We start from the raw sequence: 17,691 nt of genomic DNA, 5'->3' as shown, positions 1-17,691 counted from the left end.
GGAATGTCATGGGCCCGGCACAGCAGCTGGCGGCGATACTTCTGGGGTACCACCAGCTGCCTCCTGATCCCCCCTGACTCCATTTTCCCTGGGGGAGCCCATTCTCGGTACAGGAACCCCTTCTCCCACAGGAACCTTTTCCGGCCACCTCGTTCCATGGTCTGTACCGCATTGAGGTCGGCCAGGTCCCTTATCTTCCGCAAGGAGGGGTCTCTCTGTAACTCGGCCTGGAACTCAGCAGCTGGGACAGGGATGGCCACCTGCTCTTTCTCGCCCGCTGGGTCCGAAGCTGCAGCCTCCCTGAGCCGCGTCCCTGGGCGTTCCCTCCCCACCAGGTTAGGGTCCTGCGCCTCAGGCAAGGCACCCCCCCCAAGGCCAGGGCGCAGGGCCCCTCGCCGGCTCTGACTGCGGGTCACAACCAGTGCCTTTTGGGGGTTGCTTGGCCAGTTCTCCAGGTCCCCCCCCATCAATACCTCAGTGGGCAGATACGGGTGTACCCCCACATCCTTGGGGCCCTCCTTGGCCCCCCACTTCAGGTGTACCCTTGCCACGGGCACTTTGACTGGTGTTCCGCCCACCCCCGTCAGGGTCAGGTAGGAGTTGGGCACCACCTGATCTGGGGCCACCACCTCGGGCCGGGCCAGCGTCGCCTCTGCGCCCGTATCCCAGTATCCATTGACCTTCCTCCCATCCACCTCCAGGGGAACAAGGTACTCTCTCCGGAGGGACAGCCCCGCGCCCACCGTATAAACCAAAAACCCTGAGTCTGGGGCATCCAGCCCCCTAGAGGAGCTGGCCTGGGGCCCTTCTCTCTCTTGAGCAGTTGATAAGCTGCCAGCCCCTCTTGCGTGAGAAGCCTGCCCCTCGTCCGTCTGGGCCTCTACCAAGTTAACCCTATGCGGGTTCGGTCTGCTCAGTCTGTCCTTGAGCTTGGGGCACTGGGCCCGAACGTGGCCTCTTCGGCCGCAGTAATAGCAGCTCATGTCCTGTGGGTCCCCTCGAGCCGGTCGGTTGTCCCTGACGCTGGGCATTCCCCGTGGGAGGGGATTCCCCATATTCCCTCTTTGGGAGGTCCCAGGGTGACTCTCTCTCTGCATCACGGCGGGCCTGTTCCTTTGGGGCTCCTCCCTGCCACCCCCTGACCGGCTCTTTACAAACTCATCAGCCAGCTGCCCGGCGTGTCGCGGGTTCTCTGGCTTTCTGTCCACCAACCACAGCCTCAGGTCGGATGGGCACCGCTCATACAGTTGCTCCAGTACCAGCAGTTTAATCAGGTCCTCCTTCGTCTGGGCCCCACCAGCCCACTTGCTGGCGTATCTTTCCATGCGGACGGCTAGTTGCAGATATGAGATCTCAGGGGTTTTATCTTGACTCCGGAACCTTCCCCGGTACATCTCAGGAGTCAGCCCAAACTCACGTAGCAGGGCCTTTTTGAATAGTTCGTAGTCCCCTTTCTCTGCCTCTCCCAGTTGGCGGTACAATGCCACGGATTTGGGGTCCAGTAAGGGGGTAAGGACCCGGAGTCTGTCCGCGGGATCAACCCGGTGCAGCTCGCAGGCCGTCTCAAAGGCCTCCAGGAAGTCATCCATGTCCTCCCCCTCCTTGTATGGGGCCATGATGCACTTATCAAAGCTCCGTGCAGTCCTGGGTCCCCCCTCACTCACCGCAGCCGGGGGTTCGCTGCCCTTCAATCTCGCCAGTTCCAGTTCATGCTGACGCTGTCTCTCTTTCTCCTGTCTCTGTCTCTCTTCATGCTGTCTTTGTCTCTCATTCTCCTCCCGTTCACGCTGATGCTGTCTCTCTTTCTCCTCCCGTTCATGCTGACGCTGTCTCTCTTCACGCTGATGCTGTCTCTCTTCATGCTGTCTCTGTTGTTCACGATCCTCCAGCTCCCTCAGTTTTAGCTCTTTCTCCCATTCCAGCCAATTCCGCTCCCCGGATGCCGAACGTCGCCGGGAGGCTCCTCTGCTGGCCGGCGGGCTTCGCCGGGGGGACCCCCTGCTGGCCGGGGGGATCACGGCGCCTTCGGTATTTGCTGGGCTCCTCCCCACCCTTCCCCTAGGCATAGGAAGGAGGGGTCTCGGGAAGCCCTCAGCAGCCGGCTGACCACTCCCAGCTGGGACAGACACTGGTGCCTGCGCTGCATTTGCCAGGCTGCTTCCCTGAGACACAGGGATCAGTTCATTCGCGCGATCTTCCGCCTCCAGCTGGGCGATGAGCTGTTCTTTGGTGAGCCTCCCAATGCGCAGCCGCCTCTGCTTGCACAGCTCCACCAGGTCGCTCTTAAGCCGCTTGGCATACATCTTCCTGCTGGCCACTCACCGGCCTGTGTGCTCACAGCTCCCCACAGTTTGCAGGGGGCCCCCTAGTGTGCCAGCCCTTCTCGAGGTCACCACCTCTCTGCCAGGGTCGAGCTGCAGACTCCTCCGCCCCTGGGACCACTCGCTGTGATCCCACGGGGGACCCTGTTACTGCAAAAGTCCTTCTCGCTGGTCACACACTCCCAGGGGTAATAACCGTCTCTCTCCCACTCTTCAGCAGGCCTGGTCCCCGTCAATCCCCCTTCGTTTTACTGCTCCCCAGTCACTTACTGCAGGAAGCGCCGTCCACGGGGTGCAGTAGATCCCACCGCTGCCACCAGTTGTCACGGAGTATTGGGGAACTCAGGGCCCTGCACCCCCGGCTTCCTGCGATTCACCATGACTCTCAGCCAGCCAGTAAAGCAGAAGGTTTATTTGGATGACAGGAACACAGTCCAAGACAGGTCTTGCAGGCACAGACAACAGGGCCCCCCTCAGTTAGGTCCAGCTTGGGGTCCCAGGGCATCCCAGCCCCCCCCTTTGGGGGGTCAGAGCCATCTCTGCCTCCCAGCCATCTCTCCAGCCTCCTTCCAGCCTGCTTCCAGCCTTCTGCCTTCAGCGACCCCTCCCACAGCCTTTGTTCAGTTTCCGGGCCCCGGAGTCATCTGACCTCCAACCCCCTCCTGGGTTCTCATGTTACAAGCTCAGGTATGTTCCCTTGGGCCGGCTCCCATCCCCCGATGCAGACCATCCTAGTCACACTCCCCTGTCAGCATTCCCACACCCCAGCAAGAACAGTCCCAGTTCGTCACAGCCAGTAAAAGCTCCGTAGCAGCCTCTGCTGGGTACGCCGGGTTCCCTGGTGCCCTGAGAGGGGAATGTCATGGGCCCGGTACAGCAGCTGGCAGCGATACTTCTGGGGTACCACCAGCTGCCTCCTGATCCCCCCGACTCCATTTTCCCTGGGGGAGCCCATTCTCGGTACAGGAACCCTTTCTCCCACAGGAGCCTTTTCCGGCCACCTCTCCCCATGGTCTGTACCACGCTGAGGTCAGCCAGGTCCCTTATCTTCTGCAAGGAGGGATCTTTCTGCAACTCGGCCTGGAACTCAGCAGCTGGGACAGGGATGGCCACCTGCTCTCTCTCGCCGGCTGGGTCTGAAGCTGCAGCCTCCCTGAGCCATGTCCCTGGGTGTTCCCTCCCCATCAGGTTAGGGTCCTGCGCCTCAGGCAAGGCACCCTCCCCAAGGCCAGGGCGCAGTGCCCCTCGCCGGCTCTGACTGCGGGTCACAACCAGTGCCCTTTGGGGGTTGCTTGGCCAGTCCTCCAGGTCCCCCCCCATCAACACCTCAGTGGGCAAATACGGGTGTACCCCCATGTCCTTGGGGCCCTCCTTTGCCCCCCACTTCAGGTGTACCTTCGCCACAGGCACCTTGAATGGGGTCCCGCCCACCCCCGGCAGGGTCAGATAGGTTTCGGGCAGCACCTGATCTGGGGCCACCACCTCGGGCTGGGCCAGCGTCACCTCTGCGCCCATATCCCAGTATCCATTGACCTTCCTCCCATCCACCTCCAGGGGAACAAGGTACTCTCTCCGGAGGGACAACCCCGCGCCCACCGTATAAACCAAAAACCCTGAGTCTGGAGCATCCAGCCCCCCAGAGGAGCTGGCCTGGAGCTCTCCTCCCTCCTTAGCAGGTGGTACTCTGCCAGCCCCCCTTCCCTGGGAATGCTGCCTCTCGCCCGGCTGGGTCTCTACCCAGTCAACCCTCTGTGGGTTCGGTCGGCTCAGTCTGTCCCTGAGCCTGGGGCACTGGGACCGTATGTGGCCTCTTTGGCCACAGTGATAGCAGCTCATGTCCCGTGGGTCCCCTCGAGCGGGTCGGATGGCCCTGACGCCAGGTGTTTCCCTTTGGTGGGGGTTCTCCATATTTCCCCACTGGGTGGTCCCATGGTGACTCTCTCTCTGCGTTGTGGCGGGCCTGCTCCTTTGGGACTCCTCCCTGTTATCCCCTGCCTGACTGTTCACAAACTCGTCGGCCAGCTGGCCTGCGTGCTGCGGGTTCTCTGGCTTTTGGTCCATCAACCATCGCCTCAGGTCGGATGGGCACTGCTCATACACGTGCTCCAGTACGAATAGGTCAAGCTGGTCCTCTATAGTTTGGGCCCCAGCTGTCCACTTGCGGGCATACCCCTGCGCCCGGTTGGCTAGTTGTAGGTATGTGACCTCACGGGTTTTATGCTGACTCCGGAACCTTTTCCGGTACATCTCCGGGGTCAGCCCAAACTCGCGGAGCAGGGCCTTTTTGAACAGTTCGTAGTCCCCTGTCTCCGCCCCTTTCAGTCGGCTGTACATCTCCCTGGCTGTGGGGTCCAGTGAGGGGATGAGAAACTGGAGCCTGTCTGCAGGGTCAAACGGGTGCAGCTTGCAGATATTCCCAAAGGCCATCAGGAAGGTATCCATGTCCTCCCGCTCCTTACGCTAGGCGAGGAAGCACTTATCAAAGCTCTTTGCAGTCTTGGGTCCCCCCTCGCTCACCGCAGCCGGGGCCCCACTGCTCCTCAGCCTGGCCAGTTCCAGCTCATGCTGACGCTGTTTTTCCCGTTCTTCCCGCTGCTGCTTCAGTTCTTGCTGCCTTAACTCGAGCTCTTTCAGTCTCATTTCCCTGCCATATTCCAGCCGCATCCGCTCCTGGGACGGGGAGCTCCGCCGGGACGATCCCCTGCTGGCCGCCGGGATCAGGGTGCCCTCGGTGTTCACTGGGCTTCCCCCAACCCGTCCCCTAGGCATAGGTAGGCAGGGTCTCGGGATGTCCTCGGCAGCAGTCTGACCCCTCCCAGCCATGTCAGGCCCCGGGGCCCACGCTGCATCCGCCGGGCGGCTTCTCTCAGGGACAGGGCTCGGTTCATCCAAGCGATCCCTCTCCTCCAGCTGGGCAATGACCTGTTCTTTGGTGGACTTTCCAATGACACAAGGAAGAAAGGAGAGCAGCAGAATACGGACCCTGGACTTCAGAAAAGCAGACTTTGACTCCCTCAGGGAACAGATGGGCAGGATCCCCTGGGAGAATAACATGAAGGGCAAAGGGGTCCAGGAGAGCTGGCTGTATTTTAAAGAATCCTTATTGAGGTTGCAGGAACAAACCATCCCGATGTGTAGAAAGAATAGTAAATACGGCAGGCGACCAGCTTGGCTAAACAGTGAAATCCTTGCTGATCTTAAACGCAAAAAAGAAGCCTACAAGAAGTGGAAGATTGGACAAATGACCAGGGAGGAGTATAAAAATATTGCTCAGGCTTGCAGGAGGGAAATCAGGAAGGCCAAATCACACTTGGAGTTACAGTTAGCAAGAGATGTTAAGAGTAACAAGAAGGGTTTCTTCAGGTATGTTAGCAAGAAGAAGAAAGTCAAGGGAAGTGTGGGCCCCTTACTGAATGAGGGAGGCAACCTAGTGACCGAGGATGTGGAAAAAGCTAATGTACTCAATGCTTTTTTTGCCTCTGTCTTCACGCACAAGGTCAGCTCCCAGACTGCTGCACTGGGCAGCACAGCATGGGGAGGAGGTGACCAGCCCTCTGTGGAGAAAGAAGTGGTTCGGGACTATTTAGAAAAACTGGACGTGCACAAGTCCATGGGGCCGGATGCGCTGCATCCGAGGGTGCTAAAGGAGTTGGCGGGTGAGATTGCAGAGCCATTAGCCATTATTTTTGAAAACTCATGGCGATCGGGGGAGGTCCCAGATGACTGGAAAAAGGCTAATGTAGTGCCCATCTTTAAAAAAGGGAAGAAGGAGGATCCGGGGAACTACAGGCCAGTCAGCCTCACCTCAGTCTCTGGAAAAATCATGGAGCAGGTCCTCAAGGAATCAATTATGAAACATTTAGAGGAAAGGAAAGTGATCAGGAACAGTCAGCATGGATTCACGAAGGGGAAGTCGTGCCTGACTAACCTAATTGCCTTCTATGATGAGATAACTGGCTCTGTGGATGAGGGGAAAGCAGTGGATGTGTTATTCCTTGACTTTAGCAAAGCTTTTGATACTGTCTCCCACAGTATTCTTGCCACCAAGTTAAAGAAGTATGGGCTGGATGAATGGACTGTAAGGTGGATAGAAAGCTGGCTAGATCGTCGGGCTCAGCGGGTAGTGATCAATGGCTCCATGTCTAGTTGGCAGCCGGTTTCAAGTGGAGTGCCCCAAGGGTCGGTCCTGGGGCCGGTTTTGTTTAATATCTTTATTAATGATCTGGAGGATGGTGTGGACTGCACTCTCAGCAAGTTTGCAGATGACACTAAACTAGGAGGCGTGGTAGATACACTAGAGGGTAGGGATCGGATACAGAGGGACCTAGACAAATTAGAGGATTGGGCCGAAAAAAACCTGATGAGGTTCAACAAGGACAAGTACAGAGTCCTGCACTTAGGACGGAAGAATCCCATGCACTGCTACAGACTAGGGATCGAATGGCTAGGTAGCAGTTCTGCAGAAAAGGACCTAGGGGTCACAGTGGACGAGAAGCTGGATATGAGTCAACAGTGTGCTCTTGTTGCCAAGAAGGCTAACGGCATTTTGGGCTGTATAAGTAGGGGCATTGCCAGCAGATCGAGGAACGTGATCATTCCCCTTTATTCGACATTGGTGAGGCCTCATCTGGAATACTGTGTCCAGTTTTGGGCCCCACACTACAAGAAGGATGTGGAAAAATTGGAAAGAGTCCAGCGGAGGGCAACAAAAATGATTAGGGGTCTGGAGCACATGACTTATGAGGAGAGGCTGAGGGAACTGGGATTGTTTAGTCTCCAGAAGAGAAGAATGAGGGGGGATTTGCTAGCAGCCTTCAACTACCTGAAGGGGGGTTCCAAAGAGGATGGAGCTCGGCTGTTCTCAGTGGCGGCAGACGACAGAACAAGGAGCAATGGTCTCAAGTTGCAGTGGGGGAGGTCCAGGTTGGATATCAAGAAAAACTATTTCACTAGGAGGGTGGTGAAACACTGGAATGCGTTACCTAGGGAGGTGGTGGAGTCTCCTTCCTTGGAGGTTTTTAAGGCCCGGCTTGACAAAGCCCTGGCTGGGATGATTTAGCTGGGAATTGGTCCTGCTTTGAGCAGGGGGTTGGACTAGATGACCTCTTGAGGTCCCTTCCAACTCTGATATTCTATGATTCTATGATTCTATGCGCAGCCCCCTCTGCCTGCACAGCTCCACCAGGTCACTCTTAAGCCGTTTAGCATCCATCCTCCTGCTGGCCACTCGCCGGCCTGTGCTCTCTGCTTTCCACCGTTCCAGGGGGACCCCTAGTGTGCCAGCCCTTCTTCAGGTCACCCCCTTTCTGCCAGGGTCGAGCGGCAGACTCCTCCGCCCCGGGACCGCTCGCTGTGACCCCTGGGGGACCCTGTTACTGCAAAAGTCCTTCTCTCTGGTCACACACTCCCAGGGGTTAATCATCCCCTGAAACCGTCTCTCTCTGACTCTTCAGCCCACCTGGTCCCCGTCGATCCCCCTTCGTTTTACTGCTTCCCAGTCACTTACTGCAGGAAGCGCCGTCCACGGGGTGCAGTAGATCCCACCTCTGACGGGGCTCTGACCCCCCAACGGGGCTATGGTGCCCCTGGGACCCCAAGATGGACCTGAGGGGGTCCTGTTGTCTGTGCCTGCAAGACCTGTCTTGGACTGTATTCCTGTCATCTAAATAAACCTTCTGCTTTACTGGCTGGCCGAGAGTCATGGTGAATCGCAGGAAGCCGGGGGTGCAGGGCCCTGAGTCCCCCCAGACTCCGAGACACCTTCCTCTGCAGTGTGGGACATGGGTCACTTGCTGGAGGATTCTCTGCAACCACTATTTGAGGACTTCAATGGCTCAGACACAGGTTTGTTACAGGAGTGGGTGGGTGAGATTCTGTGGCCTGCGTTGTGCAGGTCAGACTAGATGATCATAATGGGCCCTTCTGACCTTAAAGTCTATGAGTCTATGATTCTATCGTACAAAGGTTGTCGTGTGAGGTGTCTAAAACAAGGTTATCATTTGCTGGTTATGATTATGCTGTCTGGATGCATGTATCATTTTTGTATTTAAAGTTATAAGTATTGGCTCTATACTGTCTGTATTTCAAACTTGTGCTCTGCTTCTGGGTGACATCCCAGACAATTTGGCATCAGCACTGCCTGGCCTGCTTGATGGCCCATTAAGGACCATCAGCTATTGCCTATGGACAGAACTCAGGTTTTTCCAGGCCATGTGCTGGATAGTTTGTGGTTGGAACAAAGAAAGCACAAGCCACATGGCAAGAGACTATAAAAGGCAGCTGCATTTTGTCCATCTTGTCTTCAATCCTGCTTCTTGCCTCTGGAGGGACTTTGCTACAAACAGAAGCTCTGAACAAAGGACTGAGGACCCATCCCAGCGGGGGATGTTCCAGAGACTTGATTTGAACCTGCAGTTTATTCTATCGCTGCTACAAGCCTGAACCAAGAACTTTGCCATTACTGTATGTAATTGATTCCATTTAGTCAATTTTAACTGTCATCTCTATCTTTTTCTTTTTATGAATAAACTTTTAGATTCTAAAGGTTTGGCAACAGCGTGATTTGTGGGTAAGATCTGATTTGTATATTGACCTGGGTCTGGGGCGTGGTCCTTTGGGATCGAGAGAAGCTTTTTTCTTTTACTGGGGTATTGGTTTTCATAACCATTTCTCCCTGCAACGAGTGGCACTGGTGGTGATACTGGGAAACTGGAGTGAGCAGTTTTCTGTATTTAACCCATTATGCTATGACCAGGTGGAGGGGGGCTCTAACCTGGTGAGGAAATAGCTGTTTGTCTGTGCATGAAGTTTCTGAATGTCTGTCTAATGTCTCAGACGTGAATCTGGAATTAGATCAAGCCAGAAAGAACTCATTGGTCGGGAAAATGTTTCTCAGGAGTAGTGTAGCAGGGTAGTTGCCCTGCTCCTGAAAAAGGCTGGGCTGATTGGGGAAGCAGCCACAGATGGCCCTATAAAAGGGCTGTGAACCAGGAGTGGAGTCAGTCTCTCTCTTGTTCTGGAGAGGAAAGGACCGGGCTGTCTAGGAGAAAAGGGGACCTGAACTGGCGAGCTCCAGGCTGAGGCCTTGGTGAAGGCCCAAAGCAGGTACTGGGGTTGCAGAGGTGCTGCCCAGGGTTAGGCAAAGGCAGCAGGTCCAACTCCCCCCCCCCCCCACTTGCCAGAGATGAGGGGTTACAGACTGTGTCTGCCCCAGGGAGTGGGGGCTAGATGATGACTGGCAGTAGCCACTGAGGCAAGGTGGGTTTAGAGGGTGGGGCGGTTCCCCTAGAAGGGGAGACCCAGAGTGTGGGGGCACTGCCAGGGGGCAGCACCCCAAGGTAAGGGGCACTGGGGTCCAGGAGGGACACGGGGCCAGTGGCAGGTGAGACACTGGCCTGCAGAGGACGCTCTGGGCTGGAAGAGCTAATTCCTGAGGCAACCAGCAGGAGGTGCGGCACAAGCAGATTAGAGTGGATGGTCAGGTTGAAGCCCTAACTGAGGAAGGAAAGGGGAGATTTTGGATGGGTGATGGATTGTTGGCTAGTACAGCTTGTAAAAGTGAACCTGGAAAGGGTCACTGTGATTTGCTGGCAGTAGCTCAGTGTAGTGAGAAGAGCAGCAGTGTCTCTGTGGGGAGTGGCAGTGTGCCTGGTAAGGAAGGTTTGGAGGAGCCTAGGCAGTCTTGTGAGCTGATGGCTTTATCTAGTCAGCAGTTTGGGAAGGCAGGGATAGTGGAAGATGAATGTCCCTATACCTTATCTGTTTCCTGTGTAAAGAATAGTGACAGTGAAGGAAATGTGCCTGTGTCTGTCAGGGGTATTGACTTGGCCCTTGGGGGAGCTACCCCAGTCTCCAAGCAGTTGTCTGCGAACAGCCGTGTGCTGGAACATGGAAAATGAGGTCCCGAGCTGTGTGTCTGGTAAAGGGGAAGGTCTCTGTGTGATGGGTTGGATCACAGAAACCCCCTTGGGAGCTGCCACCCGATGTGCAAAGACTACCCCTGCTTCTGTTTTCCCTGCCAGCTCAGGACTCCAGCACCCTGTCTTGCTGAGCCAGACACTCCCGTCTGGCTCCAGACACAGATCCAGGGTCTGAATCTCCTGTCCCAAAGCTGCGAGTTTACCTGAAAACAGCTTACAGAAGTGTACTTGTCTTTAGCACTCGGATGCTCAACTCCCAATGGGGTCTAAACCCAGATAAATCCGTTTTGCCCTGTATAAAGCTTATGCAGGGCAAACTCATAAATTGTTCGCCCTCTATAACACTGATAGAGAGAGATGCAGTTGTTTGCTCCCCCAGGTATTAATACATACTCTGAGTGAATTACTAAATAGAAAGTGATTTTATTAAATACAGACAGTAGGATTTAAGTGGTTCAAAGTAGTAACAGACAGAACAAAGTAAGTCACCAAGCAAAATAAAATAAAATGCGCAAATCTATGCCTAATCAAACTGAATACAAATAATCTCACCCTCAGAGATGCTTCAGTAAGTTTTTTCTCAGACTGGACATCTTCCAGGCCTGGGCACAATTCTTTCCCCTGGTACAGCTCTTGTTGCAGCTCAGGTGGTAGCTAGGGGATTCTTCATGGTGGCTCCTCCCTCTCTCTGTTCTCTTCCCCCCCTTTATATATCTTTTGCATAAGGCGGGAACTCTTTGTCTCTCTGGGTTTCCACCCCCCCCTCACTGGAAAAGCACCAGGTTAAAGATGGATTCCAGTTCAGGTGACATGATCACATGTCACTGCAAGACTTCATTACTCACTTGCCAGCACACACATATACAGGAAGACTCACAGGTAAATACAGCCATCTGCAGACAATGGGAGTCATCAAGATTCCAAACCATCATTAATGGTCCACACTTTACACAATTACAATAGGCCCTCAGAGTTACATTTTATCTTTCTAGTTTTAGATACGAGAGTGATACATTTATACAAATCAGATGATCATACTCAGTAGATTATAAGCTTTGTAATGATACCTTACAAGAGACCTTTTGCATGAAGCATATCCCAGTTACTTACATTCACTTATTACTGTATTTTCTCTAAAACTATCTCAGTTACGTTATATTGACTTATTATCAAGTTTTTATAAAACCATATAGACTGCACAACGTCACACTCTGAAGCAGACAGAAGGGGCCTTTCAGCCTGTGATGGTTGAGAATAGTGCAGTTGTCTCAGAGTTGGTTCTGGATTCAACTAAAGCCCAGGAAGGGAATGGTCCTAAGTTTGCATCTGCTGGGGAGAATGGCACTGGAATTAGGTTGCATCCAGTTAGTGTCCTAGCAAAATCCCAGGAATCAAATGATTCCTGGTACTCTTGCTTTGCCTGTTGCTAGTGTGTTGCCGGGAAAGGGTGTAGCAACTCTGCCTAATCAGGGTGATACCCTAGCCAGGGCACAGGGAGAGCAGAATGGTGAGCTGATAGTTACCCACTGACAGTTTGGAGACTTGCAACAAGGAGGAAATGATTCCTAAGCTTGTGTGTGCTAAGCCTGGTAACCTGCATGCTGCCAGTGACTGTGAGGAAAGTTGCAGAGGGAAGGAGAGTACCTCTAACCTTTTATCTAGTAAGTCTATGAGTTTGCCTAAAAGGGGATTGTGTAGGAATCCGCCTGATAAACCCAAGGTGATCCTGGATGTAAGTGACACCCAGGAAGAGTCTATTGTTGCTCAGGAAAGTGTTTCTTTAGAGCAAGCCCTAGGTGAAGAGGGTAAGGGCAGAATTTCTGAAAGGGGTGAATTGTTACTTAGAAAAGCTCCTGGGGAAAGGAATACTCATGGTAATGGGTGCAAGCAGTTCCCTGCAACTGAAGGGTGTGAGAGTGATTCAATCAAGAAAGTTTCAGTTCCTAACAGCCAGAAATTGTCTGTGGTGAATGGATCCACTGACTTCCCTTTTGAAAGATCTAGTGTGGGTAGCTTTGAGACGGTCTCAGATGGAATGAAAATTAAGAAAGTTGAACAGCCCTATGACCAAGTGGCTGTGCTTGCCCAGCTTGTTGGGAAGACAATGTTGTGGCGACAGAAATGTCTCCATGCAGATTCTGTGAGTGAACAGTCTGTGTCTCCGGTTCAGAGGGAAGACTGGGTAGCTGAGTCTGCAGAGCAGAACAACTGTGCAGTTAATCTCTGGAGAATGCAGGGGAGGGCGGGTAAACTAATCTCTGGACACCTGGGATCTGACTTGTAGGCTCTCAGTGGAATTAACATCTGATTCCATGTAGCAGTTAAGAATCTGAAACTGGTGAACAGGCTCCCGTCTGTGTTGATGCAAATTACCTGGCTGACAGGGAGAAGAAAGACTTGCCAATAGCTGTTAGCAAAGGGAGCACACCCCATCAGCCAGTGAATTCTGTTAAGCAAGAGAAATCAGGGTTTGATCCTTCAGGACAAAGAGGAAAGAGAGAACTTAATTTTACAAAAGAAAGCCACAGGGTAATCCTAAAATGCCAAAACCCCAATGGTATTGAGCCAAAGGTGTGGCATAGAAAACATGATTGTAGATGGACACTTGTAATGGATTTGTTATTGCTAATGGTAATTTTTGTAACTGTGTTGCTATTACCAAGAACCGTAAAAATGTACAATGTGCCTAATCTTTTGGAAAATCCCTTGAACATGTTGAGAGTACTGCATAAAAACACACTTTATGTTAAAAAGCCTTGTTATACTGATGTTTCCCAGTTAATGCCTGTAAACAGTATTGGAACTTTTCACAGAAGAAAAGACATTCCAGACCTGATGTGCTGTATGAAAAGGGAAACTGAGGCACACTACCATATTGCTTTCATGGCTAAATGCCAAGATTCCTGTACTATGAACAACATTAATATCTACATTGACTTAATGTTAATTGGGTTCCAAACATTTTGCAGAGCTTGTATGGATAAAGTAGCTATGTTCTTTAGCTCTTGGCAAGATCACATGAGACATACAGGAACCATGCTGCAAGAGCAGATCCAATCCACTATTGTTCTAACCAGGTTTTACCTTCAGTTTGTAACGAGATTCAATCATGTTATTGAACATGGCTTTGATAAACCATTTCTGTTATACAGATAATGCCCTGATACAGCTTTAGAAGGGGCGGGATAACTCAGTGGTTTGAGCATTGGCCTGCTAAACCCAGGGTTGTGAGTTCAATCCTTGAGGGGGCCACTTAGGGATCTGGGGCAAAATCAGTACTTGGTCTTGCTAGTGAAGGCAGGGGGGTGGACTTGATGACCTTTTGGGGTCCCTTCCAGTTCTAGGAGATAGTTATATCTCGATATATAAAAACCAATACTAGCTGTAGTGAGACAGAACCCAGGATGGGGAGCTCTTGGGATGCAGTCAGTGATATCTGTGTCATCCCTTCCTGTATCAATTTTGCATTGGGGTGTGACGTTATTGACATAAACTGTAACCATATAGATGATTATTGCAACCACTGTTATATATTTGCATCAAATATTGTACAAAGGTTGTTGTGTGAGGTCTATGGGAAGGTTATGATTTGCTGGTTATGATTAATCATGGAGCAGGTCCTGAAGGAATCAATTCTGAAGCACTTAGAGGAGAGAAAAGTGATCAGGAACAGTCAGCATGGATTCACCAAGGGCAAGTCATGCCTGATTAACCTAATTGCCTTCTATGACGAGATAACTGGGTCTGTGGATGAGGGGAAAGCAGTGGACGTGTAATACCTTGACTTTAGCAAAGCTTTTGATACGGTCTCCCACAATATTGTTGCCAGACAGTTAAAGTAGTATGGGCTAGATGAATTGACTATATGGTGGATAGAAAGCTGGCTAGATCGTTGGGCTCAACAGGTAGTGATCAATGGCTACTTGTCTAGTTGGCAGCCGGTATCAAGCGGAGTGTCCCAAGGGTCAGTCCTGGGGCAGGTTTTTTTTCAATATCTTCATTAATGATTTGGAGGATGGTGTGGACTGCACCCTCAGCAAGTTTGCAGATGACACTAAACTAGGAGGTGTGGTAGATACACTAGAGGGTAGGGATCGGATACAGAGGGACCGAGACAAATTAGAGGATTGGGCCAAAAGAAACCTGATGAGGTTCAACAAGGACAAGTGCAGAGTCCTGCACTTAGGACGGAAGAATCCCATTCACTGTTACAGACTAGGGACCGAATGGCTAGGAAGCAGTTCTGCAGAAAAGGACCTAGGGTTTACAGTGGACGAGAAGCTGGATATGAGTCAGTGTGCCCTTGTTGCCAAGAAGGCTAATGGCATTTTGGGCTGTATAAGTAGGGGCATTGCCAGCAGATGGAGGGATGTGATCATTCCCCTCTATTCAACATTGGTGAGGCCTCATCTGGAGTACTGTGTCCAGTTTTGGGCCCCACACTACAAAAGGATGTGGAAAAATTGGAAAGAGTCCAGCGGAGGGCAACAAAAATGATTAGGGGGCTGGAGCACATGACTTATGAGGAGAGGCTGAGGGAACTGGGATTGTCAGTGAGTCACAAGGGCTACATCTACACTACAGGGGGGAGTCTATTTAAGATACGCAAATTCAGCTACATGAATAGCATAGCTGAATTCGACGTATCGCAGCCGACTTACCCCGCTGTGAGGACCGCGGCAAAATCTACCTCCAAGGCTTCCTGTCGACGGCGCTTACTCCCACCTCCGCTGGTGGAGTAAGAGCATCGATTAGGGGATCGATTGTCGCGTCCCAACGGGACATGATAAATCGATCCCCGAGAGGTCGATTTCTACCCGCCAATTCAGGCGGGTAGTGTAGACCTAGCCTATGTGAATCTGCCTTCTCTCAATGGGTCAATTGTATTAGCTGATGGTCCTTAATGGGCCATCAAGCAGGCCAGGCAGTACTGATGCCAAATTGTCTGCGGTGTCATCCAGAAGCACAGCGCAAGTTTGAAATACAGACAGAGAGCCAATATTCATAACTTTAAATACAAAAATGATACATGCCTAAAGACAGCATAATCATAGAATATCAGGGTTGGAAGGGACCTCAAGAGATCATCTACAACCCCCTGCTCAAAGCAGGACCAATTCCCAACTAAATCATCCCAGCCAGGGCTTTGTCAAGACTGACCTTAAAAACCTATAAGGAAGGAGATTCCACCACCTCCCTAGGGAACCCATTCCAGTGCTTCACCACCCTCCTAGTGAAAAAGTTTTTCCTAATATCCAACCTAGACCTCCCCCACTGCAACTTGAGACCATTACTCCTTGTTCTGACATCTGCCACCACTGAGAACAGTCTAGATCCATCCTCTTTGGAACCCCCTTTCAGGTAGTTGAAGGCTGCTATCAAATCCCCCCTCATTCTTCTCTTCTGCAGACTAAATAACCCCAGTTCCCTCAGCCTCTCCTCGTAAGTCATGTACTCCAGCCCCCTAATCATTTTTGTTGCCCTCTGCTGGACTCTTCCAATTTTTCCACATCCTTCTTGTAGTGTGGGGCCCAAAACTGGACTCCAGATGCCTCATCAATGCCGAATAGAGGGGAATAATCATGTCCCTCGATCTGCTGGCAATGCTCCTACTTATACAGCCCAAAATGCTGTTAGCCTTCTTGGCAACAAGGACACACTGCTGACTCATATCCAGCTTCTCATCCACTGTAATCCCCAGGCCCTTCTCTGCACAACTGCTACCTAGCCATTCGGTCCCTAGTCTGTAATAGTGAATGGGATTCTTCCGTCCTAAGTGCAGGACTCTGCACTTGTCCTTGTTGAACCTCATCAGGTTTCTTTTGGCCCAATCCTCTAATTTGTCTAGGTCCCTCTGTATCCGATTCCCTACCCTCCAGCGTATCTACCACTCCTTCCAGTTTAGTGTCATCTGCAAACTTGCTGAGGGTGCAGTCCACGCCATCCTCCAGATCATTAATGAAGATATTGAACAAAATCAGCCCCAGGACCAACTCTTGGGGCACTCCGCTTCAAACCGGCTGCCAACTAGACATGGAGCTGTTGATCACTACCTGTTGAGCCCGACAATCTAGCCAGCTTTCTATCGAACGCAGCCCCCAGAGCTGGGCGCAAGATCCCGGGTCGGCCTCACCGACGCCAGGTACAGAGGTTACCCTCCCCCCACCTGCTCCCCTGTTTGTGCACCCCAGGGTCACGTTAGCCCCTTGTGCCTCAGCATCACGCTGGGCACTTGTCTTCCGTCCATACACTGTGACCTCCAACACCCGTCCTGAGTCGCTGCTCCCTGGACACAGCCCCGCTCTGCCCGCCGGCTGCGGTCCTGCTCCCCAAGGGGAGGGCTCTGCCGCTGTTTGCCTGGGCCCAGCTTACCAAGCGATCCCGCTAGCTCTGTGTGCCAGGCCTGGGGACGGGGCAGGGTCCCCGCAAAGGGAGTGGGAGGCCCTGGGTACCTGCCCGGCTTGCTCCCCCCAGGACCCCTGGGCTGGGAGTGGGGGGAACAGCCACACACTCACCTTTGCTCTGCTCCGCCCCTTGCCCCCGCTTCACTTCCCCAGTCTGGGCCAGCCGGATGTTCTCGTAGGTGAGCTCCGCATCGTCCTCCTCTGCAAGCGCTGCAGGGAGGGGCAGACAGGAGGGGGCGCTGGTTAGTGGGCAGGCCTGGCTCAGGGCAGGGGTTGGCACCACGCAGGGGGCACATCAACTCTTACCTGCCTCCTGAGACCTGGAGCACGTGCTGTTCCCCCGAGGGGCCTTCACGAACCTCAGGTCGGCATAAACGACGCTCTGGGCCATCTGGGAGCCAGCTCTGCCCGCGGGGCTCACTGGAGAGGGGCCAGCTGTGCCCAGTCGGCGCTGGCTGGGGAGGGACCGGCTGTGCCCGCGGCGCTGGCAGAGGCACTAGGTCACTCGCTCTGTGGCAGAAGAAAAGTGATCTCTCGGATCGCAGGAAGCAGAAGTTTGCATAGGGCTCTGAGCAGCTGGGGCCAGCCAAGCGCAGACGGGCTCTCGCCAGCAGCCAACTTCCCTTTTACTGGCTCCAAGTAGAGAAAGTCCGGACCCCTCCCCTGGATCTAATGAACTTACAGGGAAGGCCCCTGGCCCAGGCCAGGAGCAGGCTGGGGGGCTGAAGTGATTCACCCCACGCTCTGTACGGAGATGCCAAGCCTGGTGGAGGCAGAGTCGCTCCAGACCCCACTGGGATTACTGGGGAGGGACCTTTGTGGCCGGGTGACTCTGGGGAGAGCAGAGCAGCTTGTCTAGCAAGAGCTGCAGCATTGATTTCCCCCCCTGGCCATGTGCAAGGTGCTGCTCAGACAGGGACGGAGACGCTGTCCCTGCCCTGGGAGCTACGCCCCGGCACCGGCTCCATGCAGAGGGCAGGGCGCTGGGAAGAGAAGCTTCTGGCTTGGTCTGTGGTTGAAGCTGGAGACTTTGTGAGTCGCTGCCAT

General features: G+C 53.1%; 1 protein-coding gene across 1 annotated transcript in view; it reads right to left on the bottom strand.

Annotated features, from left to right (window-relative positions):
- The window catches only part of LOC135984175 (B-cell differentiation antigen CD72-like), a 66,554-nt gene extending 49,302 nt beyond the window's left edge, over positions 1-17,252 (bottom strand). Inside the window, exons 1-2 of the mRNA XM_065598598.1 lie at positions 16,951-17,252; positions 16,756-16,854 (exon numbers count right to left, since the gene is read on the bottom strand). Coding sequence (XP_065454670.1) covers positions 16,756-16,854; positions 16,951-17,035 — 184 coding nt within the window. The 5' untranslated portion in view covers positions 17,036-17,252. The remainder of the gene's footprint in view (positions 1-16,755; positions 16,855-16,950) is intronic.
- Between the last annotated feature and the right edge of the window lie 439 nt (positions 17,253-17,691).

This window comes from Chrysemys picta, chromosome 6 (assembly GCF_011386835.1).
Source record: "Chrysemys picta bellii isolate R12L10 chromosome 6, ASM1138683v2, whole genome shotgun sequence".
NCBI classification, from domain to species: Eukaryota; Metazoa; Chordata; order Testudines; family Emydidae; genus Chrysemys; species Chrysemys picta.
The sequence above is the reverse complement of the archived record's forward strand: the minus strand, read 5'-3'. Positions and strand labels throughout refer to the sequence as shown.